This window comes from Cygnus olor, chromosome 5, assembly GCF_009769625.2.
Source record: "Cygnus olor isolate bCygOlo1 chromosome 5, bCygOlo1.pri.v2, whole genome shotgun sequence".
In the NCBI taxonomy this organism is placed as follows: Eukaryota; Metazoa; Chordata; class Aves; order Anseriformes; family Anatidae; genus Cygnus; species Cygnus olor.
In genome coordinates, this window is record NC_049173.1 from 35,197,389 (window position 1) to 35,223,563 (window position 26,175).

At 38.6% G+C, this 26,175-nt stretch overlaps 2 protein-coding genes across 5 annotated transcripts in view; one reads left to right on the forward strand and one right to left on the reverse strand.

Moving 5' to 3' along the window:
* Window positions 1-1,434: 1,434 nt before the first annotated feature.
* On the reverse strand, window positions 1,435-17,473 carry PTGR2 (prostaglandin reductase 2). 3 transcript variants are annotated; one of them, XM_040557383.1, is made up of 10 exons: window positions 17,363-17,473; window positions 13,549-13,617; window positions 12,137-12,255; window positions 10,572-10,763; window positions 9,450-9,620; window positions 8,288-8,497; window positions 7,332-7,453; window positions 6,399-6,486; window positions 5,652-5,691; window positions 2,415-4,433 (listed from the first exon to the last, which is right to left on the reverse strand). In XM_040557383.1, the coding sequence occupies exons 2-10, from the start codon at window positions 13,583-13,585 to the stop codon at window positions 4,369-4,371; spliced, it is 1,044 nt and encodes a 347-aa protein (XP_040413317.1). In that variant the 5' UTR covers window positions 13,586-13,617; window positions 17,363-17,473; the 3' UTR covers window positions 2,415-4,368. The 3 variants fall into 3 exon arrangements, with proteins under 3 accessions (XP_040413316.1, XP_040413317.1, XP_040413315.1); XM_040557381.1 differs by lacking the exon at window positions 17,363-17,473 and adding an exon at window positions 16,278-16,296; XM_040557382.1 differs by lacking the exon at window positions 10,572-10,763 and having other exon boundaries at window positions 1,435-4,433; window positions 17,363-17,441.
* Window positions 17,474-21,680: 4,207 nt separating this feature from the next.
* Window positions 21,681-26,175, forward strand: part of MIDEAS (mitotic deacetylase associated SANT domain protein) — a 67,274-nt gene continuing 62,779 nt past the window's right edge. For both annotated transcript variants that reach the window (XM_040557373.1, XM_040557372.1), the window contains exons 1-2: window positions 21,681-21,719; window positions 21,832-21,875. The gene's annotated coding sequence lies outside the window, so the exon portion shown is untranslated. The remainder of the gene's footprint in view (window positions 21,720-21,831; window positions 21,876-26,175) is intronic.

The window sequence follows — 26,175 nt, forward strand, 5'->3', positions numbered from 1 at the left end:
AACACTGCTTAGCTACTTTCAGTTTTCTTTCAATGCTGTTGGCTTGTTCAGCCACCCCCTTACTGCCACTTCACCCAGAGCGGAGTGCTGCACAACTGAATTTTGCTGTCCAATCTATCTTTGTGGTTGCAAAATTCATGTGGCTAAATAGTCTTGACTTGTTTTTCATTCTGTGCTTTTCCTAAAGAGTTTCCAGTTGCATGTCACAAATTATTTTTTAGGTTTGGAGTTTATTCCAGCTGTTGTTAGCCTTGCAGGATAATGCCTTCTGCCTGTGATCTTTCATCCTGCGGCAGCTTGTTTATGGACTGTATAAACATATCCCCCTTTGAAATGAAGCCAGCGAAAAGAAAGGCAGTGTAGCAATAGAGGAGAGCAATGTTAGAAACAACGGGACTAAGTAATCCTGCATCTGCTTCTTCCCCTATCAATGCATTAAAATATAAAAGGAAGGGATGAAGCTATTTGAAAGGCATCTGCTTTCTGTCTCCACTTTTGCTAAAACTGCTACTATAAACTGAAACTGTAGTGGGACCCACCTATGTGGGGGCTGGTAAGCTCTCTTCATGGTGTCTCTGACATTTTCTATGAAATCCTGATGCTAAACTGTATGGCTTAGCACTAAAGCACAGCCAACAGCAATTTTTCACAGTATAAACGGAAAAGAGATGGAAATGGGAGTGCATAAAACTAGTAAATATAAACAAGCATAAAATTGACTGAAATATCTTTTAAAGATCTGTCTGTTCAATGCTGTTTAAATTTTATTGCTAGTTGCAACAAGAAATGCTTATTTATAAAGATTGCTTAGTTGAACTTCTAGTACCTTGCTGTGGTCACACGCCTTCCACTCTGACTTCATGCTTGCCCTTGCTTAAAATCATATAGCCTATGATGCGCCATCGCTGAGGTAAGGCTTTGGGGACAGGTGCTGGTCCTTCTGCAGTCTGTGACTATCTGCTACATCCGACGTGGCTGGGATTTTTCTTAGCACTTACTTGTTACCTTCTGTTAAATGAGACCTCTCCTACAGTGCAAAATATCTGATTGCTGAAGAGCCGCACTGTTACAGTAACTAAGAAATTAAGGTGAAAAATATATACATGTGTATATATATATATTTACAAATACGGGCACTTAGTTTAAAAGACTTTCTCCCTTTTGATTTTTATTTATCCTGGAAATGTAACATGAGCTAGGATTCACAAATACAGAAAAGCTTCTATGAGAATCCTAAATATTGGGTGAAGTGATGATGAAGTCTACTATGACTGTCCCCATCTTTTTTTTCTCCCTATAGTTATTGGACCAATGCTGACAGAACCTCTATTCCTGTCTATAGATTACCTAATCTACAGGAATGCTGCAGCAATCAAGCTGCCTTTATTTCTGTAAGAATCAATATCTCAGCATGATCTCACTTTAGATCACCCCTCACATCATCATACTTTATTAGGCTTGCAACACATGTGGATTACTAAGCAATTGCTGTAAAAATAATAGTGCTGGGAATTTTATATTTTCTCATATTTTCAGTTGTGAAAAGTAAACTCCTAGAGGAGTGTCATTCCTGGAAGGTGTGTCAACTCATATAGTGCCAGATATGAGCACACTTTGGAGTAGCTCTTTAGCAAACTGGTCAAAAGTACAAAATTTGTACTTTGGACAAGCAAATACAACTCTGGAAACACAAATATGTCAGACTTACACCTTCACCCATAGCATATGAAAGGAAAACATTTTAACACCTTTTCAGTAGTGGTTATTATGATAGCTTTCTTATTCATACAACACATGTTCACCACAGCTCATAGTTGAAGTCTCTTCTGAAATACACGGGTATGTAAAGTAATCGGAATACTTTGGATACTACCCTATGATATACTTCATTTCAAGCAGGCTTGAACTAAAACAGAAGGGTTCTCAGTTTTAAGACTAAAAGATATTTCTCTCAAAACAGGCTGTTGAAGCTGAAACAAAATTGATAGATTGGAGGAAGCCAAATATAGGGAAATGCAAGTTAGAGGATGTTGAAATTTGTGTATAGAAAGCACTTAATCTTCAGAAGTGGAAGGAAATAGGAAAACATCATGGTAGCACCAAACGCCTAAAAAGCCATATGCATTCATGTACAACTAGGCACACCAAAACCAAACAACAACTGAAACAACTGATCAGTGGAGGACTTTGTTACTAATTAAAATTGACACCGTTTCAGCTCAGCAGCAATGGCAATGCTGTTACTCTCACTTGTAAAAATACTCTTGCATTGATACAGTTTTTAGGAGCAGTAGCAATGGATCCACAGGTAGGACCAGCTTCACAGTTGGGGTGTGGGCTGTTTACTGTTGGTCACCTGCGTGGCAAAGTGGGTTGTTTTCTTTTACATTTAGATATTTGCTTCAGGCATGAACTAGGATTTAGGAGTAGGAAGTTTATTCAGTAAGAATAAGTGTGTTAAAGTGCACGAAGGCCAAGCTGCTGCCTGGCAGATGTTTTACTGCAGAATAGGGCATGCATTGCATAACAGCCTACAGGGTGATGCTGTTTCAATCTAAAGTATGTACATGTGAGAAGGAAGAAAAGGTGACAATAAAACAACATGACGTGGCATACCAACATACACGTTAGAGCAGCTGCTTCTGTTTGAAAAGGCTGTATTCCCATTAGCTTTCTTCCAGTTAAATCCAGCTGATGTGACAGGAATCTAAGCCTGGAGAGAGTGCTCAGAATCATTGTATTTTCTCCTGTCTCTCGTTTAATATATGCACAAATTATAAGGTTTTATAAGTTTGCATTGCCCACATTTCAAGAGTGAGTACCATCTATAAATAGTCAATAAGCAGGAATTCATTGAATTTCATTCACCTGTTGCTGTCTGTCTTCATTTGCCAACAATGATTATACTGATTTTATTCCACAAAAAAATTTGGTTTCTGTCCCAGCGTGACACTGTTGTTAATGCTGCTTGAGTTAGTTATGTTGACGCTGGGTTCAGACTCTAACTGGAAGTGAACCACTCGCTAGTAACATAATTGAAAAACATATGCTTGAATGTTTTAGACCATCTAACGCTGTGTTGCGGGTGTCTGTCTCTTCTTCAGAGTTTATAGCATCAGTCACTACAGAATGCTTTCTTCCTTCAGGGTCAGCTTCGACACTGGGAAATCTGTTTTTCATGTTGCTTGCAGTTATATTAGGCACTGTTGATATCTGTTGTCTTACTTTCCACAGTATGCAAAAGGATTTCTAATGCCAAATTTCTTGGATAACATTTCTCTCCTATTTCTTGGATTCCATTTAGTTTGAACCTAGGCAGTGACTCAGGCAGATCTAGAGGATCCATCCTCTAGACAACTCAGCTGACCCTGCTGTTTGGAGGCACTTCTCATAAAGGCAAACATTAAAAACAAAACCTGTAAGTCAAAATGTGTCATGATCCTATTCACTAAATAAATGGGTCAATGTTTCTAAATGTACATATTCTCATGTCCTTGAGATAATTATCTGTTCCCTTTTCTGCTCCTTCATCTTGAAGACATACTTAGTTGAATCACTCTCATCTGGCTTGAGGTTATGTTAATCAAACTTGGAAATGGTGACTCATTTTTTCAAGTTTCCCCGTTGAGATGGTAAAAGAGCATTGTTACACCGAAATAAGCTAGCCCTAGAGCTGAACCTGCCTCCAATCAAAGTCTCAGGTGATGTGCAGATGGAATTGTAAATGAATTAGGTTTCAAGTACTCTGAAAATAGGGTATATAATGATACAATACAGAGAAATGGGAAAGGTAATCAGTGGATATTTGTTCCAGAGGGCAAAATGGAAGTACCTTTGACATTATAGAGCTTGAATTCTAGAAATTGAATGTTTTATTGCAATTATCTGAAAAAAGAGAACACTTAAATTCTAAGATGATTAGCCAGATTAACTGGACTGTCAGACTAAGTTTATACTAGTAAATTAAAAATTCCTAGAGAAGTTTCTGGGCACTGAGACAAACTAGCATAGAAATGGCACATATCTACACTAGTAAATTCTTCTAATGTCCAAAACCAGGTGGCTGCATTCAAAATGTTTACTGGAAATAGTCCTGAGATGATCTAAATTCAAAACTATGCCCAGGAATTATTTGCAATTGTCAAATCATGTCAAATATATTACTAGCTTCTAGTATAAATGATTGCATTCCTGTTTCCTGCTCTATTCAGTTTATTACCATGGGTTCTGCCTTAGCATCCCAGAATCTCTGCTTTCAGTACATACAGAACAACTTAATATTTCTTTTAATAAAGTAGAAATTACTATAAGTAAAACTACCTCACTACTAGAGATAAAATCAAATTCTTTTTCCCAAAGCAATGACTTTTACTTAGAAACTAAGACGATCTGTTTTCCAATATTGCCTCCATTCATCATGGACTGGAAAGCAGCTTCAAGAGAAATAATGAAGTAAGTTAGTGTCAAGCAAAATGTGCCAAGTAACTTCTTTTTTTACAGAATAGTAGAAACAAACATACTAAATGGTTCCCCAAACAGAAGCAACCACATACTTATCCTTAACGATCTGCCAAATTAAGGAAAAACAAAAAACATGGCAGTGTCTGTAATAAACTGCAAAAGGCAGCTTTGTGTAATAATTAAAAATATGTATTTTTAAGTACCTTTTTGGCCCTATACAATTTAATGATTACATTTGTTGCTTCTGTGATAAGCATACAAACACCAAAGAGAAAGACAAGGCATGAATGGAGAGCCCACAAATGCTGTTAGTTTCACAAATTTTTGTGAAGGGAAAGGCTTATAAATACACTGTGTAGTGCAATGAATTTGACAAATTGATGCAAAATAATAAATCTTTGAGTAAATAAAGCATGAAATATGACTGCTACATTTAAACAGATTCCTTCAAAATACATATGTGTACCACTAAGTAGCAACAATTAGAAATAAGTGTAAATCTGTATGTTTTGGCTAATGCCTATTCCAGTCTTATTGGACTAAAGACTAAATGGGCTACATCATACTCTTTCCTGTTACTTGAAAGAGATGCAATCTTACAGCACAGCTTGAGTCACCTAGCTCTTTAGCTTGGTCTCAGTGGAGTCACAAGACTCCCTTGTTTTTTATATTTGTTACAGATTTTAGGAAGAGAGTACAGGCTTCAAAGAAATTAATTTTGACTTTTTTTGGACATGTCTGATGTTCTTTCCCTTTCCTTGTGCATACCTTTCAATATTATTTTTTGTTAGCAGATCAAGCATGAAGTACTGTTAGAGACTGTTTTTCTAAAGCATAAATTTGAAGTTTCCAAAATACCCTTTTCTTACATACAAGTTCCAAGAAATAGGCAGCCCATTAAATCTGTAAGATCAGGATGACTGGGAGCTGCTAAGGTTTACGCTTTAACCCTTTTCCTCCCTCCCCAAATAATAGAACTGGGGAAAAAAGTCTCAAAATTTATATCCAATAATTTTTTTTAACATACAATAACTTTCTCACAGAACATTTTAATACCTTTTGAAAAATAATACATTTTTTTTATAATACTAAAATCATGTTTTAGATTTTTAAAAGTCTGAATTGGCAAATGGCCTCTACTGCCACTGCACTTAGCCTTATTTTTAGAAAATGGTGTAAAAAAAACTTACCACCAATATTTGCTAAGCCTTTTATCACAGTCTCTCTGACCTGTCAATACAAAAAAGTCCTCTTAGCTTTCTTCAAACAAGATTAACATTACTTAAGAACATTCAATGATACTGACACAGAAATCACCAAATCTAATAGATTCTCTTGCTACAATGAATAGTGTTCTACTTGGGCCAGGTTCTTTGAGCAAGAGAGAGGCAAATACTTTCTGATAAACCTGTAGGCAGTTTAGTCCTTCCATCAAAACTGGAATGTTTGTGCACCTGTCAAAATTTCACATCTCAGGATTTTCCCAGGGAAATTTATTGGTCTCCTGAAGAACCAAAAACTAATTTAGAAAGACCTCCCAAGGAAGAGAAGGATAGCAAGAACCTACCTGTCACAAAATAATAAATAGTGATTGCAAAGCTTGAAACAAAATTTCAGATGAGATCCCTGAAAGCATTCAGGACACTAAATAAAGAAGTATTTTTGAAGGTCTGATCCCTTAAGTCAAAAAGCACTTGCACCCTATGCTGGAAGAAAGAATGCAGACAGCAGCAGCATGTTGGTCATACTACAATCACACCATCCTCAGTAGGCATCCACTATAACAGTGCTACCTAATAAGCTTTCAGGTACACTTAAACATTCTTAAGAAAAGCTCTCTTCATTCCTGAGGCATGGTAAGAGATGGACTTCCTGTAGGCAGACTGCAATCTGAGGAGATAATATCAAAGGCCACAGATTAAATGTGAAATTCCTACCTTCAGTTTACCCTCCTGGATCCACTGACAGAGCTGTAGCACGCTAGCTTCTTGTTTGTCCATGTAGTTCAACACCAAGAAACGTTCTCTGGGAAAGAAAGGAATGAACCTTGAGTTAAGAGATTGGTAAGCATATTTTGAAACCTGAAACTACATGGCAAGTATAAATTAACTTTCTGGCTATCCCTATTTTTGCATATCCTGCTGTCATGTCTGCCCATAGCAACCAAGAGAAACAGAAATGAACATCAAAAATGATAATTATAGCAATGTATTGACCAAAATCTCTACTGCCTTCCACTAAATCTTGTGAAAACTGTACTACAATGCACTGAATGGAAAATCTCATAAGACTTTGATCCTCATGTCTGCCTTAGCTCCACCTGAACCCTCATGAGAGATCCAGTGATCCCAAGAGTCATAATAAAAATTCAATGTTTTACCTGTATATAAAGTTCCCATTATCTAAACAAAACCCAAACAATAAAAACGTGATTTCAATACAGTCACTGCATCAGCTGCATCCTTCCTTTGAAAAAAATTTTTTTGATTTTCTCTCTGGACCACTACACTTGGAGAGATGGCACATGGCAAAACATCTGAGAACAGAACCATGGCAACACCTTCCCTCATCCTGAAGAATCTCTCAGAGACTCCAAGCCTAAATTAAGCAATCACAAACAAAACACAACATCAGACATCTATGTTAAAATGTAGTAATATCCTTTCCCAATTTTATGCTGATACAGGCAAATGAAAAGAAAGAATTTAATGACGCTGTGATTTTAGCTTCCTTTTTTAGTATGGCACCATTCTGTTCCAATTACATGTGCCTAGTGTGGACCTGCAAAATATCTTCCAAACATCAGACTCACAAAGTCATGTGAGCAATCCACCTGCAACCTGGTCGCACGTTCTGAAGGAGAACTGTACCTTGTGATGTTCCTTTCTTTCTGTATTTTTTCTATGTCAGGAGGCAGTGGGGGAGGATAAGGCACATCTTTGTTATACTGAGAAATCTGTCCGCACAGGATGATATGGCTGTTCTGATTCATCTGTTTGGGACAGCACAAAGTGAGATAAATTACATTCCTTGGTCTCAAAAAACACATTTTCTAGAGATGCACTAAAATATATTGCAAAATGTTCACACAAATGTCCTTATCGAGAGTCACATTTCCTAGAAAAGAGTGGGAGAATTGCATGCAGTCCCATTCGATGTGTGACAACATTTAACTAGATAAATGCAGGCCAATAGTGGAAAACTAAATGCTATACAGCATATGTAGCATTTAATAAGGTATTTAATGTGAGGAATACAAGAATCTGTTATCTTAATATGTGCCTTTTTTTTTCAGAAGGGAACAGTGGGACAAAGGAAGTTGAATACAGCTATTGGATACGGACTGCGATTTAAAGATCCCAAAGATGGGGTTGCCACCAAGGCCTCCCTGCCATGAGACAGAAACTGTAGTTTCGAGTTAACAAGGAAGAGGGCTGGTCAAGAGCCTATATGGAGGCCCAGCAGAGCTGCTCTTTTGTGAAGTCAGAAAACCAAAGCGAACAAAACACAAGACTACTGCACTGACAGAGAAGGTTTTGAAAAGAAGGTAAGAACATTACCAACTCTGCTGGTCTGGAAGAAGCAAGAAATCAGAAGCAGAAAAATACGTTTCTGTTACTGTACTGCCAGGCTAGCCCAAATGACAGGCACTGATGTCAAATATTTGATTTCTTCTCAGGATGAGGATCAGCACCAGGGTTAGATCAATGAAGTGAAAAGCCGGTTCTGCTGTATTGTATGCCAGTCTCCAGTGTGAATTAATTCAAAGCTGGGCATGTGGACCTTGGAGAATAATGAGAATAAACCTGACAGCTGGTATAATCACCTGACTTATAACTGTATCACTGATGTCTCCACCAACATTGTCAAAGTAAACATCCACACCACCTGGGCAGAGTTTGCGTAGCTGCTCTGCCACGTTCTCTTTCTTGTAATTGATAGCAGCATTGAACCCCATTTCTGAGACCAAAATGGAGCACTTTTCATCTGTGCCAGCAATACCCACTACTCTAGAGCAGCCCTCCAGACGGCCAATCTGCAGTTTAAAAAAAAAAAAGAACAATAAAGAGAAGTTAGATGGTTCATCTGCCCACACATAAAGGTGCCACTGAGGGGACATGAAGTGATGTTACACTTATCCCCCATCCCATTAAAACCCAGGTGGCAAATTTTAGTGTACACTCCCATTTCATGTGACAATAGAAGCAAAAGAGCCTCTTTACATTCCCTCCTCACACATGGAGAAGGGGCAGATCCCAACAGAAATATGCTGTCTTTCCAAAGTCACTGACTGCAGGAGCTTTAGACTGTAGAACTACCAATGCCTGAAAGTACAGGAGAGCCAAACACAGTATAAAATCACCATCTGTAAAGAACAGTATCAGAGCTAAAAAAGGCTGAAAAGATCGAACAATAACCAAGTTAAATACATTCTTTATAGATTTGTTCACAAATAGTTGCTCCATAGTTCCTCTTTATTAGTAACTCTTAAGCTGGCTTGATACGTGTTGTGTTTGTATGTACATATAGATATATAAATGTTGCTACATGCACAGAAACATACCCACAACAAGTTCTGCAAAGCTGAGGAGAATAGAAAGGTCATAAATCTCAAAATACAAAGAATGTCAAGGAAAACAACGTGAAGAAGGTTTACTACATTTGCTAAGGTAGAAAAAATGAAAGTTACCGGTCAACTCAAAGACCATTCAAATGGCAGACTATGAACATGTAGTGAACACATGCATTTATAACATCTACTATATTTCACCTTGGACCATTTTCTGCTATCTCACCTTCAGGAAACTTAAGTTTCACACCTCAAATCTCTCAGTGAGAGTGTGAGCCAGATCTGCAAACCTGGCCCTTTCGATGGAGTTATACTTAATCATATTTATAATGATTTTATCTGTATGTTTACTAACCAGCATGTTTCAGGACACAAACTTAGTGACCACGTACCATTTCTATGTCTTCAGACAACCTACCTGGCCGGCCAAAGAACCACAGGCACCAGCTGCTCCACTCACCACCATCGTCTGATTTGCACCTACAGTCACGTGTCCTTTCTCTCTTATACCTAGCAAGGCCGTCAGTCCTGTAATTCCGGCTGCACCAAGAAAGTAGGAAAGACATCCATTCACAAGCTGTGGAACAAGCTACAAAACAAAAACACATGGTAGAGTTGGATTTCTTTTTAAGGTGAAGTTTTGCTGTTACTTGGTTGTCTAATGATACAAGACTAACTCAGGGTATTTACAAAGCAAGGTTCAAGGGGCCAGGATAAGCTAGCTATAAACTGTCTCTACCTTAATAACAAGTTTACACAAAATGAAACAAAGTTTATATTTACATAGTTTTAGAAAAAAGTTTTAAAGCAAAGGCACTCGCAAGAACTTAAATTATGGAAGTGTCAAAAAATGATTGGGAGATAAGTTTTCGGCAATGGTAAACTATCCCTATGTTAATATATAGGATGAAATAGCACCACTAGCAAATATTAGGATTGCAGATCAGCGGCACAGCGGGTCTTAAAGTACAAAAGTACAATTTCTAATAAACTTCTTCAACTAAAATTTTCTGTGTTATGTGAGGATGAACACAATGTACCTAATCCACCGTTACCTCCCCATGTTCAATTTAACGTTGAATATCCTTTCTTCTGCGGGTGTAAAATCCCAAGTACAAGCTTTCTCTAACACATTAGTGAAATAAATTAAATTAAACATATCTAAAGCCTTTCATGTCTTCTGACTACACTCCCATGGACCTGGAGTAGGTCTACTTACAATCAGGGTAACTAGCAAAATTAATTAACAGAAGCAGTTTCAAGGAAATGTATTAAAAATACAACAGTTGAAATAATACTGTCATGCCTGATGACCAGCAAATGAATTCACATTTTTCTTTGTCAACGACAGAAAATTGATGCAGATTTGGCCACCTGTGAGCACGTCTACCCTCTGAGAACTGGTTTCTTCAATAACACCAACTTATTTTTGACGAAGAAACAGTATAATTAACTACTAAAAAAAATAAATACATAAAAATGAGTTTTAGGAAAAGAAAATGGTGACAATCTGGATTTGGGGGGGTTACATTTACATTACCTTTTGTAGCAAGCTTCCATCCAGAATGGCCACTGTCTGCCAGGGCCAATTGAAGGAAGTTACAAAGTCTCCCTTCGCAAAGTTATTATGCTTGCTCTCCTCCACAACCCCAATGCCCCCACCATCAGCAACTTCAGACAGCTGCCAGGGCAGGAGGTAATCTGAGCCTGTATCTTCATTCATTCGGCAGCGCTGAAAGACAAGGCTTTAATGAGAAGCTCTAGTGCAACACATGGTTTGATTATATGAAGTTCAGATGAGGCTGGGGATGAGATATGTTTAAACCATCAAACACAATGGGCTACTCAAAAATCTCTCAATAAGCCCCAAATACTCATAATCTTCTCTTAGATCTCTCTTTCCCCTCTTGTTCACTCAGTACAAAGGACAGATCATTTTAATCTCCTTCAGCAGTGTTACCAAAGCCAAATGCATTCTACAGACACTGCCTCAAAGTCAGTCTCGTAACCAAAGACAACTGGCTTGGACCCAATGAGAATCTCCTAAATGCCATTCCTTAACTGGATGAATCATAGAAATGTAGGATTGGGAAAAAGAAAATAAAAAATAAAATAAAATAAACTCAGGAACCATTAAGTCCAAATCTATGCACTGGTGAACAGAAAATATATTTAGAGTATCCGTCACAGAGGACCGTTTAATGAAACATCTTGAAATTTGAAATCTTTTCTTTCTATCTCCCCATATAGCCAAAGTTAGTACCTCAGTATTTTTAATTTTTTTCTTAATTTCCAAACTAAATCTACTTACCTGAAATTAAGACTGTTTCTTTTCTACTATCCCCATCAATGTAGGGAACAAATGATCACCATTTTCTGTACAGCAAACTTTACATACTAACAGACAGGGGTCTGTCTAGTTCTCCTCCCACCCTGCCTTCACTTCCATTTCAATCTACAGGTCTCCCAAACACAGGATTTCCAGAGTTTTGCAGAATTAGGTGTAAGTGCTGATTATGGATCCATTTAACAGTCTTCTCTGTTTCCATTGCTTACAAAGTACTGCTACATTTTTGCCCTGCCACCACCCACTTAAGGAGAAAATCTGACTTTGATCTGTAAGCAAAACTGACAATATCTACGTAACATTGAACTTGAATCATTTACATGCTTTGCCTATAATTTTTTCCATGACATATTCTTCCTCCCTCCTGCTTCATCATGACATATCCTTATTCTCCAAAGTCATTCCTTTCAATTGAAATACACTTTTTTCCATGAGGGGAAAAAAAAAAAAAAAAAAAGTAAATGTGTATCAAAAAAGGCACAGTTGAGATAAAGCTGACACAAACAATTCTGTAACAATATATCAGGGCTCAGAGTCTCTTTCTGGTCCCATAAAGTCATATTCCTATATATATCACAAGCACATTAACTCCAAATTCCTTCCCAATATAACTCCAATGGAATGAACAGAATTACTTAGTTGTACCAGAGGTACATTTGTCCTACAATTGTTAACTTCAGTATTAAACATCACAACAGGAACAGAGTTTAAGGTAATTTCTAAAGAAATTCTGGCTTAGCAGTAAGCTCATCACCTACCATGTACGGATCCACAGAGAGATACAGGGTTCTAACACGTACTTGGCCCTCTTGCACTGTGTCCGGTATTGTACTTTGTTCCAGTCGGAAGTTTTCGGCCACTGGCACTCCATTCTTACCTAGAAGTATTTTCAAATGAAACAAATATATACTGAATGTAGAGCTTGCCTTAATAACTAGGGAAGGCCTTTTTTTGTTAAGGCAGTTCTTTTTAAAATATGTTACCTTATATGCTGAGGCAGGTATAAAACTACCAACAAATTTTCGGTTTTGTATCACAGGCTCAGATTTACACAGGTGCACTCCCACCACCCACACTGAAGGCCCACCCCCAAAACAGACTAATCCTCCGGCTTTTCCAAAATGCCTAGTTAACCCCTCCTGACTAATGAGGACTAATTTATACAGAAAGGAACTCGAGAGGCTAATGAAGTATTATCTAACCTGTTACAAATCATCCAGTGTATTTAGCACACAGAGGCGTACGCTAACCACTCTTCTGATTGTTCTTGCCATGTCTGTTCTGATGTGCAAGCAACCTTTTGATTTAGATTTTGTGCATTTTACTTATGAATATATATGGACATCTTCAAGTCTAGCCTACTCCATCTGAAAAGGAGCTTTTTGCATTTGTTGCACCGACCAGCAGTTTCCATGTCGTTTGTTGCACATCATTTTTATGAACAATTAAGTCAAATCAAAAAAACAAACAAAAAACCCCACATAGCTGGAACCATTGGCACTATAAGGAGTGAGCCAGACACACATCTATGTTTTAAAAAGGAAAGCTACTGCTATCAAATTTCATTTGCATTAGAAAAGATGTGTTTTCAGGACACACAATAGTTCTTACCTCCCAAGACTATTTTTGCATTTAGCAACATACAACCCCTCCAAAAAAAAAATACACACATGTGGTTCTTCTGCAACTGACAATTTATAAACTCACTATTCAAAAAATTGTGTTGACATATACAAGTGTGAAAGCAAGGAAGCAGACATTCTCAAACTGTGGATTTCAAAACCAAACATTTTGAAGTATGGGAGGACAAAAAATTCAGTATTTTTAAAAGAAAACAAAAAATAACAGCTATAAAATACTCTTGTTATCTCTACAAAAAGAACAAATGTCAGAACTAAAAAGCAATGCCTGAAAAACTTTCTTCGCTTTGACTCTCACACTTAGGGCTTTCTCATATATTATGTATGCATTATCTCTTTTTTCTCACCCAAGAGTTTAGAAGCCTCTATACACAAACTAAATAGACACGCTTCACAGTAAACTTTGTTTATTGCTGCATACAATATTAAGATATGCAAATCTTGTTAGTTTCTGTTTCTACTCTCACCATTTTGGAGTATTAGGCAACCATGACAAACACATCGCTCCCTGATTGCAGAGGAATACATACCAGGGCGTGAATTCAGCACTACTCTTTCTATAATCATCCCTGCTTTTGCAGCAATTTCACACTGGGTTCCTACAAAGGAAAACATTGTTGAAGGCCTGAAACATAAAATTCCTTGAGAAAGAATATAGGGCAAAGTACTTAGCAATTTGGAAATGGGGGGACAGGGTTTAGGTAACGCAAATGTTTCGACACTGCTTACAAATCCTGTGGGAAACATAACATGCCCCCTACTCCTAGGCAGCAAACAGGGAGAGCTCAGCAGCTGCTCAGCCAGGAGCGTCCCACCAGGCACCGCTTGGCTCATCCACTGCTCTGCTGGCATTGGTTGCAACTGCAAACTCATTACCAGCCACCGAGCGTGGCTGGTAAAAAGAACAAACCGCCAAATCAATGTAAATGCAATAGCTCATCTGAAATGCACTTTCACTACACGTGAAATCCTGCAGAGACACTTCCAGAGTGCCAGAATTTCACCTGGTCTTTCACCTGGTCTTTCTGATGTCTGCCACAGCTCATGCTTTTCAGATAGCTCAGCCAAAAGGCACAGTGGGTTACAAAATGTTTTTGGCTCTATTGTAGTTGGATTTATCTGACGTGGACTGATACCCTGTCAAAGCAATTGCCAAGCACAAGCCACATACTGGCTTCACTGTGAATTTGAAAAGAGGGGACAAAATATGGGCCTCAATGACTTCAGCATTCATGACCAAAAGTCATATAAAACAACTGCAGATGAAAAGTTAACTTGTGAACTGCATACCCACACAGTTAATACAATCTCTGTAATGTATATACTCAGCTAAAGTCCTAAGAGGAAGGATGGCCTAGGACAAACTCTGGCAAATTGTGCATTCAGCGCCGTCTTCCATGTTCAGATTTCCTGTGTGGTCTGGATTATGTTGCTTTGAAATCATTTCACAAAATATTTTTCAGAACAAAATTCTAAATTCCTCTTCAAAACACTGAAGTGGGCAGGTCTGTTCTCAGAATGGCCTCATCTGGCTTTATAACGCATGAAAAAAAATAAATTGCATATCTTAACTTTATATTCCATGTCATTCCTGAGTAAACTTGAATGTAAATGGTTGAATTTTGCGTTGTGGAGTACCTGAATCCTCTTAGACTAGCTTGGCTGATAACATTTGCATAACAAAGTTACATTCAAGAGGTCCAGCTATTGTCCTCAGAGCAATTGTCTTAGTATCTCAGAATCTGTGCTGATTCAATGAGCATTTCATAAACTGCCAGATGTATCTAGTGCAATTTAAAACCCTCCAGTAAATGATTTATGCACATACAGAACTTGGGTAAGTTTATGGCCACTAATGACATTGCTCTGTGCAGAAACAATGAGTGAAGAATGCAGTGAATATAAACCAACAGTGATGTGACAGTTCACATGAAGTCTGGGCAAATCATTCCTCTAAACACTATTCATATTCACTGCAAATCTATCCATGGTATTAAGGGTTTGATCCACTGGTTATAAACTATGCAGAACAGGCAGAATTGCTGTACAGCTCCTGCCTTACAGAAAGGTCCACTCTCAAAACTGCATGGCTGACTATTTTTGTTGTCCTGAAACTAAATACCTTTATTATGCAAAGACAAAAACCCAATCTGAACAAGAGATCATGAAAAGCATTTTTATTATGCCTAACACATACATGAAATATCTGCTTTCTACTATTCTACAGAGAGAGAAAAAACAAACAAAAAAAAAGCCCAATATAACTATTAACAAATTAAAACAAAGGAAAAGCAATACAGACTGGCACAGGAAGATGAGGGTGGAAAAATACACAATGTAAGTTTAGAGTACTTCTTCGAATGACAGAAGTTCTGAGGGAACAGCAATGCTATTGATTTCCCGGGCCATTTTCACACCTTTTGGTTGAGAAGCCTGTGTACTAATTCAATCTGAACATCTTCCAGATACTGTGAGTGGGTGGACAGAAAGAAACAGAGGCTGGCAACTGAACTGCCACTCGTTCTGTGACAGCTGACACAGTAAAATAGAACACTGGAGATGGACATTTACTTAAAAATGTGATTGCACTTATCCTACAGTGGAAGTCAATAACCATCTTACACATGCAAATGTTGACACCAATAGCATAACCAATAGCATAAGATAATACAAAACAATCAAACTTTCTTCACATCTTAAACAATTGGGAAGTGAATGAAGAAAATAAGTAAAGGCACTATCCTTTAGCACCATTGACCTAGGAAAGATTTTGGAGAAAGAGCACAGATTTTTTAAGTGAAATAAAGTAGATTTGGATCATATACATAATCCTTTTCGATATATGTGTAATGCAAATATTAAGGACACTTCTGGTTTATTATTTCTTTTAAATTGTAAAAGACCTACAAGAAATCATGTACTACCATTCTAGCTTTTCCAAAGAAAAAAATAGACTGAGCTATTTTTATTCTTTAAACCAAATGGAGTAAAAATTAATTGTGAGTTTTAACATCATCTTTCTATGTCAAGATCACCTGACCCACCTTTTGAGTAGAGGAGCATTAGGCAGCACAGCAGTACCTCCAGGGCACTATCAAACACATTTTAGCCCAATTTTATTCTTACCCCGTTCTCCCCTTGTCTTTCTTCTCCCATTTTGCAAACAGACACATGGCAACTCCTTTTAAAAAGGATAAATAGATTCCTTAGCATTAAAATGCTCTGGTTTGTTTGTCCTTGGCTTGGTTCTGAGAACTACCTGTTTCCAAGATTGCCCACGAAACACTGTTTTCAGTTGCATATACTTTTGCCAAAATAATTCAGCTGCTTTCAAGCTGTCAAAGCCCATGCCAGGTGCATTCTGGTAAAAAAAAGGAAGAGCTGGTAAAAAAAAAAAAAAAAGACAGAAATTTCAAGGAAGAATGATTTGGAATGAGGAACATGCAGGAAGGAAGGACTAGCACTACAAATCAGTGAGAACAAAAAGAACGGCAATTAAAGGCTAGCAAAGCAGAGAAGAAATATAATGGAGAGATAGGACTGGAGAAAATGGGAATGATGAATAAGGATATGGAACCACGAAAATTGATGGAAAAGAGGGGCAAGAACCTTAGGACTGGGAAAAAAAGAAAGAAGAAAAAAAAAAGTAACTATGACTGGTAAAAGGAGGAGAATGGAAACAGAAAAGTGAATGAAAAGAATTAGGCACCAAAGTCTTTTGTTCACCACTCCCCTTAAAAGCTCTACATTAGAACAACCTTAATTAAATTGTAAAGTTTTCAAAAAGTAGAAGCCAGACTCAATATGGACTGCCATGAAGGGACCCAGTAAGGGCTGAGCTCAGGCTGCAGTCTTTCCCTCAAGAAAGAAATTGGTGGAAAAAAAAAGAAGTAGTAGGATCTTGATCCAGCCTCCTTTTTATTTGACATTCCCAGAAACACCCAATACTGTTGAGCTTTGTGTGAAACTTGACTGATATACACAACTCCAATCAAAACTCTGATCAAAAAACTCCAGTAGGCATACAGACTCCTGTCTACACACAGATGGACTGCATAAACTTTGCTTTTTTTTGTTCAATAATTAACTTGTGTTGGAGTAGCTGAAAATGGTTTAACAGAGGACCCTGGGCCACGGCCTGGTCGGCGGGCTCCATAAGGCTCGCTTCACGCTCCTTTTCTGGGGATTGATTGATCCCGAAGCCTCTTTGGACCTGCGGGGAGGCGCTCACCCCTGAGGGGTCGACCCTGGGCCAGAGGCGCCGTCCCTGCCGCCATTTCAGGCGCCCCTCAGGCCCGCCCCCTTCCTTCGCCCCCCGCGCGCGCGCCCAGCGCTCGCGCTCACCTTGAGCCGCGCCCGCAGCGCTCCGCCGCCTCCGCGGCGGGGCCAACGGGCGGCGGCGCGCGCGCGCGCGGCCCCGCCTCCCCGCGCACGCGCACGGCGCGTGCCCGCCGGGGAGCGCTCTTTCGAGCGGCAGAGGCGTGGTCTCGGTCCCCGCTGCTGTGGCGGCGGGAAGATGGCGGGCGGCGACCCGGCCACCTCGACCCGTTTGATGGAGGGTCTGACTGCCTTCAGCCTGGGGGTGTGAGGTGATGCTGGCTCATCTCCTGAGGTGCAGGGAAAAGGTACTTGCTGCTTGTAAGGGATTTTTTTTTAAAAAAAAGAAAAAAAAGTATTTTAAGGTTAACACTGAGAGTCACTTGCTCGTTGTGTGTGTCAGTGGATGAGATTTTGTTCACTGGTGCAATAGAAGGCTGTTTTATAGCCTCATAGCCACTCCTAAAATTCCAGTGAAGTCACTGCTGTATACAACATAATTCTGTGTGTACTATATATATACTTCTGCTATGTGTGAATAAGATGAATCACAGAATCATTAAGGTTGGAAAAGACCTTCAAGATCATCTGGTCCAACCATCCCCCTACCACCACTGTCACCCACTAAACCCTGTCCCTCAGCACTATGTCCAACCTTTCCTTAAACACCCCCAGGGATGGTGACGCCACCACCTCCTTGGGCAACCCATTCCAGTCCCTGACCACTCTTTCTGAGAAGAAATGTCTTATAATTTCTAACCTGATGAAGAGGCAGGTTTAACGTGATGAAGAGGCGTTGTTATTTAAAGACCAGGTTGTACTAAGAGGACAAACAAGTGAGGAGCTGAGGCTTTCCTGAGACGAGGCCGTGGGCCTGCCACTGTGTGGCTGTGCTTTTCCACAGGCTTACAGCCATATGCTGTGGTGGCTTGCCGTGGGGAGGAAGCAAACAGGCCAATGAAGTGGCCACCGAGTCTCTGGAAATTACAGTGAAGTGTAAACGGACCACTTAAAAGTCTGGAGAACTTCCAGACTAATGATCCCAATGACTTTGTACTCCGCCTGTCACGTAAAGACAAAACCCTTCTGCTGTAGCTTTACCCATGGCATTTAATATGCCTTAAACAAATGATTTATGTTTGTGCCATCATAACATACAAAACACTGTTTCATATTAGTTTAAATAACATATTTGGTACTGGGATGGTCTAGAAAAAAAGAGGTACTTTAATGAGAAGACTTACACCTCCATATTTTTTCCCCATATTTAATCAGTTGATCTAATGAAAGATCAACATTTTATTTGCACTGACACTGAAAGTAAGTTTTCAGGGCTGAAGTTGTTTCCATAGTTTCAAATGGGCATATCTTGTATGTAGATGGCCGGTATTAAAACAGATGAATACTGACTTGCCTCATCCTTATATAAGAGAAGAGCATTAGCTTCTGAAATAATTATTTCTGTAATGTTACGTGCCATGAATGAACAAACAGGAAAAGAGTGCATTAATGGAGAAGTCCCTGACAATTTAGAAGTAGTGTATCTCAATGACTAGTAATAATTGAAAGAAAACTAAGGAAAAGCTATGCATAATTTTATTTCCTTGTATTATATAATGACAATACTATTTTCATGTCTTTTGTATTTATATAAGATATCTGAGGAGCAGTCAAAATCTCTATGGGAGCCCACTATGTCTTGCCTAGCATGTGGTGGCTTTGTATCCTCTGCAAACAAGGTTATTGTGAAAGGTGGATGCAGCAGTCCTCTGCAATTTAGTTTTCACCCTTATAATCCTCTTTCCCTCACTATTGTTTCTCTCATTGACTACTGCTTACGTAGAAGTGAACCTATTGTGAAATAAGCTTGGGTATGAATTTACAGTGCAGTAGCCCCTGTGCACTGGCTTGCCTTGTGGATACATGTTCTACGCTAGGAATGCCTTTTTGTGGTTTAGCCTAATCCACCTCAGACTAAGCTAAACCACACAAAGGCACCTTCAGTGTCAAATAAAACTGTCGGTGCGGGCAGGCTGTTGTGGAATAGCTATTAGGTAGCAGATATTAGGGGTTGTCACCACGTATAAACACGGGTAAATCAACCGGGGTGTCTTTGTTCTGCGTTTGATCAGAGACAGGGCAGAGGTGCAAGCAGGGCTGTGATTGTGCTGGAAGATGGTTGTGGCCATCTATGTTAAAACAGAACTCAAAAATCAAGCTGTAGAGGCCTTTTTCTTTAAGACTAATTGACTGTTTAGCTGATTGTAAATAATCTTTTTGTCCGTTTACCTGCCCTTAATGTGGAAACAATAAACCTTGTATATTCTACATAAACTGTGACACTTAATTGCTTTTAAAGTACAAAGTAGTTCTGTTAATTTCCCAATATTTACTGGGCTCATGGATCATACTGATAAGATTATGTAAAAATAATTCACCTTTTACACATTTCCTTGTTCATAGATAACTTAGTCTTGGCAGATGTGTGCCCTTTCTTTGTTTGAGTTAATTAATATGGCTAAAATAAATGGTCTTTTTAAATCCACATAGATGAATAATACAGATGTTGCTTACGTAATTGAAGTGCAGCTGTGTTTTGGCCATAAAAATCCTCTGGGATATGCACAAGCTCTGAACGACACAGGCTTCCTTAGCTTGTGTGTTTAGGCAGTCTGTGGGGTCCTTGGTTTCTTCTCACCACCTTTAATATGATAGAATAACTATTAGAATAACTTCACATTCTCTGACTTTTTTTAGAGGAGAGTTGCTTAGTTGTTGGCACTATTACTGTTTTTTTTTGTGTGTGTGTGTGTGTTTGTTGTTTGTTTTTCTTCTAATAACCTTTAGTGGTTTAATTATAATTACTTTGACAAAAATTATTACAGCTTCACTGACACTTGCAGTGGTGCTAAGGCTAGGCTTGCCAGCTGTGCACATGGTGAGTCAAGACTGTGATGAGATGTTTAGAAGTATGAGTTGAGTGTAACAATAGCAGACTCCAAAACACGCAGGCATCTCTACCTGTTAGAGCATCTGACAGTTCAACACAGTAGACAGGCCTGGAAAGACCTCTCAGGAGGGAGAGCAAGGGCTGCTCAAGAAACATATTTCATGGATTCTGTGGACAGGAGTGATTGATTAGATTACTCAAATCTGACAAAATTTAAATCTTTCTTTTTGGTATAAAACGTCAAGATGTCATCTGCTGTGGGGAAGCATTTTTCTAAGGGTAGAGAAAGTTAGAGAGAAATTACAGAATATTTTTCAAAGAAATTGATGAAATGCTGCTGAAAATATCTTGAGGGAAGAAGTGCCTTCTCGATTTATCAAATAGCCTTTATGGAAGAGAACTTGGTGGGTGATATCTGTGTTCTAGGGTAATAAAAGTACTTCACTTTCCCTGCAAATTCTAAGACAGTATTTCAGGCTGCAATAAGAAAGGATTATTCTAAAAATATCTGTGGTAGGCTTGATGTTTCTGGTTTTCTAATCTGTTTATTTATTAACCTTCAGTTAAGTTAGCTTCAGTATAAGCCTTCAGTTAAGTTTCTTGCCCCTCATCAGTGACCCAGCAGCAAAGACAATAAGAATGCTCCTTGATCATTTGGTGCAATGTCAGCTAACAGCCCGAAGTGCTGCTGAGTGTAATTGGAGCTAACCCACGTATTTTTGCATGAAATGTATTAGGAGATCTCAGATGATTCATTCTTCCAGCTAAGCTGTGGATGTAATAACTTGAGCAGAAGACAGTAACACCTTAGGCCATTTCAGCAATTTGCAGTGACTATTTGAGTCAGTGGAGGCAATCTAATATATGAACTGAGAAATTTTAGATCAAGACGGCTGCTGAGGTTGAACTGGGCTCTTTAGCTGACTTTATATCAGTGACATACCATGCTGTAGGGTGCAGTTTAAAGGTGATTTGCGAGCAGCTCAGCTCCTTGTTGACCAAAAATGTTGGAAAGGGTAGACAGCTGGAGGAAAACAAGTTATCATCCACCTCAAGTTATGCTGTCCACTTCTGAAATGTTTCTGGTTTTGCAGTTTTGAAGTTTTTATTCTTGTAGGTCCCATTTTACAGTAGGAAACAACCCCTACAATGGGTCCCTGATAGATTGAGCATTAGCTCAAGGCAGAAATATCTGTGGGAAAGTTTTGCAGGTGGCCATTTGTCTGTCAAATGAGACTAGTGCCTTCTGATGCTAATTGCTAGCTAATCACTAAGGGGGCTTCATCTGTTCAGGGAAACATGCAGATAAGCAATTGCTGATGTTAACAGTACCTGCTATTTTTTTTCTGATGTTTTATGTCTGGAAATGCCACAACTCATCCTTCTTTTTGTTTCAGATATTTCAGCTGGATTCTGACAGGCCAAAGGGCATAGGTAGGATCTGGATTTGCTCTGTCACTTACAATTTTTGTGATTGTAAGGAAGATTTGCTATATAAACAGACTTTGCTAGTCTAAACTGCTGGGTTTGATTTATGTTCACACAGGAGACCATCTGTAGAACATCTTGAAGAATCACGTTCATTTTAAGGTAAATAATTTGTTAGTAAAGTAAAATATATGTCAATAACACCTTTATATTTGACTTTTGTAAGGAAAACCTAGGGTTGCAAGGCTTTTACATAGAAGTCGTTGGGCCTGATCTTTAACTGTTTGGTATTTTGTAAAAATTTATGAAAACTGAGCACAATATGCTATTGTTTTTATCTAATAAGGTGATTACTTTGTGATTATCTCAAAGCTTTACTCATAGTTTTGCTTCCTTTTCTGTATGTGTCTTTTTTCAACCTTAAGAGAATAAGAAAGAAAATACTGAGGTGCTTGCTGCAGAGAGTAATTTTCTTGTTGTCTTTAATATGTTGATGTCTTTTTTTAAATTCAATCCAAGTGCCATGTGACGTTCTAATAACTTGCACATTATTAAATATAGTGAAGTTATAGTTTGGTTTAGCTACTTAATGTTTATAAATGACTTGAGAGTATTGTAGACTAAAACTATCTTGTCATTATGCAGAATTGTATCAGGATTTCATCTTTAATTTTTACGGCAGAACAGTTTAGGAAATTAGGAATTTCTGTTTTAGAACCACACTGCTAGATAAACGTAAGCCTCTGTGTAGAACGCTTCTTTTTCTATTGCTGTGTTTGCTGTTTCTATTTAATGATGTGTCAGTTATACAATAAATGGTTGTACTAATATTTCTTCAGAAATCTGCTACCAGTAAGGTACTAATATAAGTATGTTTTTTGTGGGGGATATTTCCCACTCTAAGACTCAGTCATGTGTTTCTGTATGAGAACAAATATATATATATATATATATATATATATATATATATATTTTAATTTATTTCAAAATTTAATATAAAGCATCACTACTCTTCTGTTGTGGACACCATTGGGAAGTTTAAAGGTTGAAAGATTTTTAAATGAGGAATAGAGATAACCTTTAAAGTATCTCTCCACTTAGACTAAAAAAAGTACTGAGAGGTTAGAAACAAAATTGTTAAATTTAACCAATTTTTAACCTTATTTTTTTTCTTGTTGCTTATGTGAACGGAAATTGGGAACATTTGGTGAAGTGGATATTAAAACTTGTAACCTAGAAAGAACTGAGATCATCATAAATGAAGCTGCATTATGTAAATATCCAAGATATGAGACCATTCTGAAAACGGGGATAGGGAAGAAATGTGGTCACACAGGCTCAAATGATTTGTGCAGAACACAAAATGGTCTTTGCAGAATCTCAGTAATGCTAAGTTGTGCTTCTTCAGTTTAGAAGTGCTGGCAGCAAATGGTCAGGACAAGTGTTTCTGTCTAAAATGCAGACTGAATACATATGGCCATCACTTGTTGAAAATGCTATGAATTGCTGCACCAGAGCAGAAGGCAGCAGTGGGTAGGTAATAATGTGCTGCACAAGGAAATCCCAATATAAATAGAGTATTACATGAGAATTTCTGTTCTTCATACTTAAAAATCAGAATCGTTGTACAACTGCCCTGTTTTCTTACTTACGTATCCTAATAGCAGAAGAGCTAATGCTAATAGCTAACAGAAGCACAGAGAGAAATGGGTCTAAAATTGCAATAAAGTAATAAAATGTTCATATGAGGGATGTTTTTGGGGATGTGTGAAATTCCACATAGTCTTGATTCTATATAAGACTACTTGGTATGCTGATCCTTGATCAAATAGAATTGAAATGTCCCATCTTGTGCATTTCAACCTGTGTGTTTGGGGAAAAAACTGTTTTGGTATGTAGAGCAAATATACTTGAAAAGCAACAAAGAAGCTAGACTATTATTCTGTATCATAACTGATTGTCATATAAATCAGGGCTGTATTAGATTAAAAGATAGTGGTTGGAATACAGATTGGTAGTGTTGTCCATTACCAATAAAATTCTAGCGTTAATTAAGTTATTCTGAAATCATGTTGAAGAATGCTGTGTATTTTGGGGCTGGGAAAACCAATCAACCTGTTTTAGTTATTTTTAGGAAAAGTTTTTCCATACTGTGTGTGAAGGGCCACTGCCCTCCTGCAGGATTCCAGGGGGCTCAGTTCATTCCTTTGGCCTTGAAAGAACAGGGGGGCAGTGGTAGTCAATCCTCATACCCCAGACCCACATGTATGGCTTTTATTGGTGTGCGCTGCTGGGCTTGGAGGTGATGACAGGGTCTTATGACTTCCTCCGGAGTTGTAAACCTGGGCAGCAGCTATGGACAGGGTCACCCCGAAGAGGTCTTTCAGCACATTTTAGTAGTGTTATTTAGTTTTGTAAGTTTGCAAATGACTTCTCAGTTTAGTTTTGAAAGTAATTTTTACAGTTACCTTCAGAAGTAGTAAAGCTTAAACTATACCATAGGCAGAGATGGATGAAATTCCCTAAAATGACCCAAGTAACTTTGCTTCATTGTTGAATTTTTGTTCTCAGGCTGTTGCGTTTGGACCTTCCAGGACTTTTAAAAATCCAAAGTACATTTAGGAATTTAGAGCTTTACATAATCAGAAAAATTCTTACTTGCAGACTCTCCTGCAAGAGCACTTAAATTTTTGAAGGAGGGTGGAGCACAGTACTCTAACGGTGCAGGACTGAAATTGCTGAGTCTTAACCTCAAAAATTGAGAAAACTATTCTTAATGCTGTTGAGGAGAAAAAAGAATAAAAATTAAGTCATTTTTTTTAAAAAGGGGAACAGCTGTTTGAACCACAACTGCTGAGTGCTAAGGACTCTGGAGAGAAGGCTTGTGCATGCGATGGGATTTGTTTTGAAATAGGATTCTTCAAAGTAATTGCATGTGTGTTTGTTTTTTTAACTGCATTACCTCCATCACTATAAATCTTTGCTTTTGTGATGTTGCCTCAAATACGTTGGTTCAGCACTGGATTAAATTATACCGTTCCATATAGCGTAGGGATTTCAGATGCATCTGTCCATTATTTTTTTCTTGGTAACTCATAAGAACAGAAGCTAGGCAGAAGGAGCTAGTCACTGCATTTCACGTTCAGAGGTTAGACCCCCTGCAAGTATTCTATATTCTTCTATTGCATCCCATGACTCATTTCTCAGTTAGCTGTGCTGTTTTCAGTCTCCTATAAACCAGTTTGTGGTAGAACAGCTTTCCAAGTTGCACTGCTGATTGTCAGGTCCATGTAGCCTCGTGTGTGGATGTATCTCAAAGCACAAAAACATGAAAAGGGGGCTGGCATGAGATTACTCAATATATAAGGCATAAAACCTCGTGCTGTCACTTTTAATTCACGTATCTTCAGCCAGTAACTGGACCTGCTAATCGGAGCATAGAGATGCTTCTCAGTTTGACGTAGTGTTTCTGTGGCTTTTGTAAGTTGTTACTTACAACTACAGTTGTAAGTGACCTGGTCCAGTGGGAGGTGTCCCTGTCCCTGGCAGTAGGGTTGGAGTTAGGTGATCTTTAAGGTCCCTTCCAATCCAAGCCATTCTAAGTCGAGGGAAGGAAGCTGACAAAAGGAGAATAGGACAGGTGTGAACAAGGAGGGAAAAACTTCAGAAAAAAAACTTTTCTTGCACTAGTATCATGTTATGCAGTGCTATTTCTGAAAAACAAGTAGTAGTTTGTCAAAGAAGTCTGTGAAGACTTGTGAAGCCTCATGATAACCAAAAGCACGCTTTTGGAGTTCTGCACAAGGCTTGCTTCAGAGCTGCTGGATATTAGCAGAATGCTTCTCATCCATTCAGCATATGGACATTACCTTTTGGAATGCACTTGGTTGTTATCACTCAATTATTAACAACTTGGGTATCAGCAAATCAGCTGTTGTATTCCACTGGCCTGGAAATGAGATTTTGCAAAGACTTTCACCTGTTTCCTCTAAGGAAAATAAGAGTGATCAGTGAGCACAACTGGCCTGGAAGGAATCAGTGGTGTCAGTGACTGTATTCTACAAAGCTGTGCTTGCCCTCTATTATTACGGGTAGTAAAGTATTTCATTGGACATGTGACACTTGGATGACAACTGTTTGACTCTCAGCTCAGCAACTGCAGGATAACAATGGGGTCTGTCTTTCAGAGGCTGATTGACAACGGGTAACTGGCAGGTCTGAGTCAGCTAAGCAATACCTGCTTCAGATTATAACTGCGTGCTGTGTTTTACTCAGCGTGGCTGGTTGGCAGCAGTCAAGGTGCTATCTGATTTCTAAGCAATGCATGAGGCTATCTAAATGACAGCGTCTAAGGGCATTTGGGGGGATCACTTGTATATCTGCTGAGGAAATGAGATCTTGTTTGGATACCTTTCTTTCATAGTTCTTTGTGCATGTTTCTGTGGTTTAACATGCGAGACGG

Coding starts and splice junctions, on each gene's coding strand:
- PTGR2 (XM_040557383.1), bottom strand. CDS start 13,585: ATGATTATAGAAAGAGTAGTGCTGAATTCACGCCCTG. Junction 8,498..9,449: donor GTGGTTCTTTGGCCGGCCAG/GTAGGTTGTCTG, acceptor TTTAAACTGCAG/ATTGGCCGTCTGGAGGGCTG. Junction 7,454..8,287: donor GTGATACAGTTATAAGTCAG/GTGATTATACCA, acceptor TGTCCCAAACAG/ATGAATCAGAACAGCCATAT.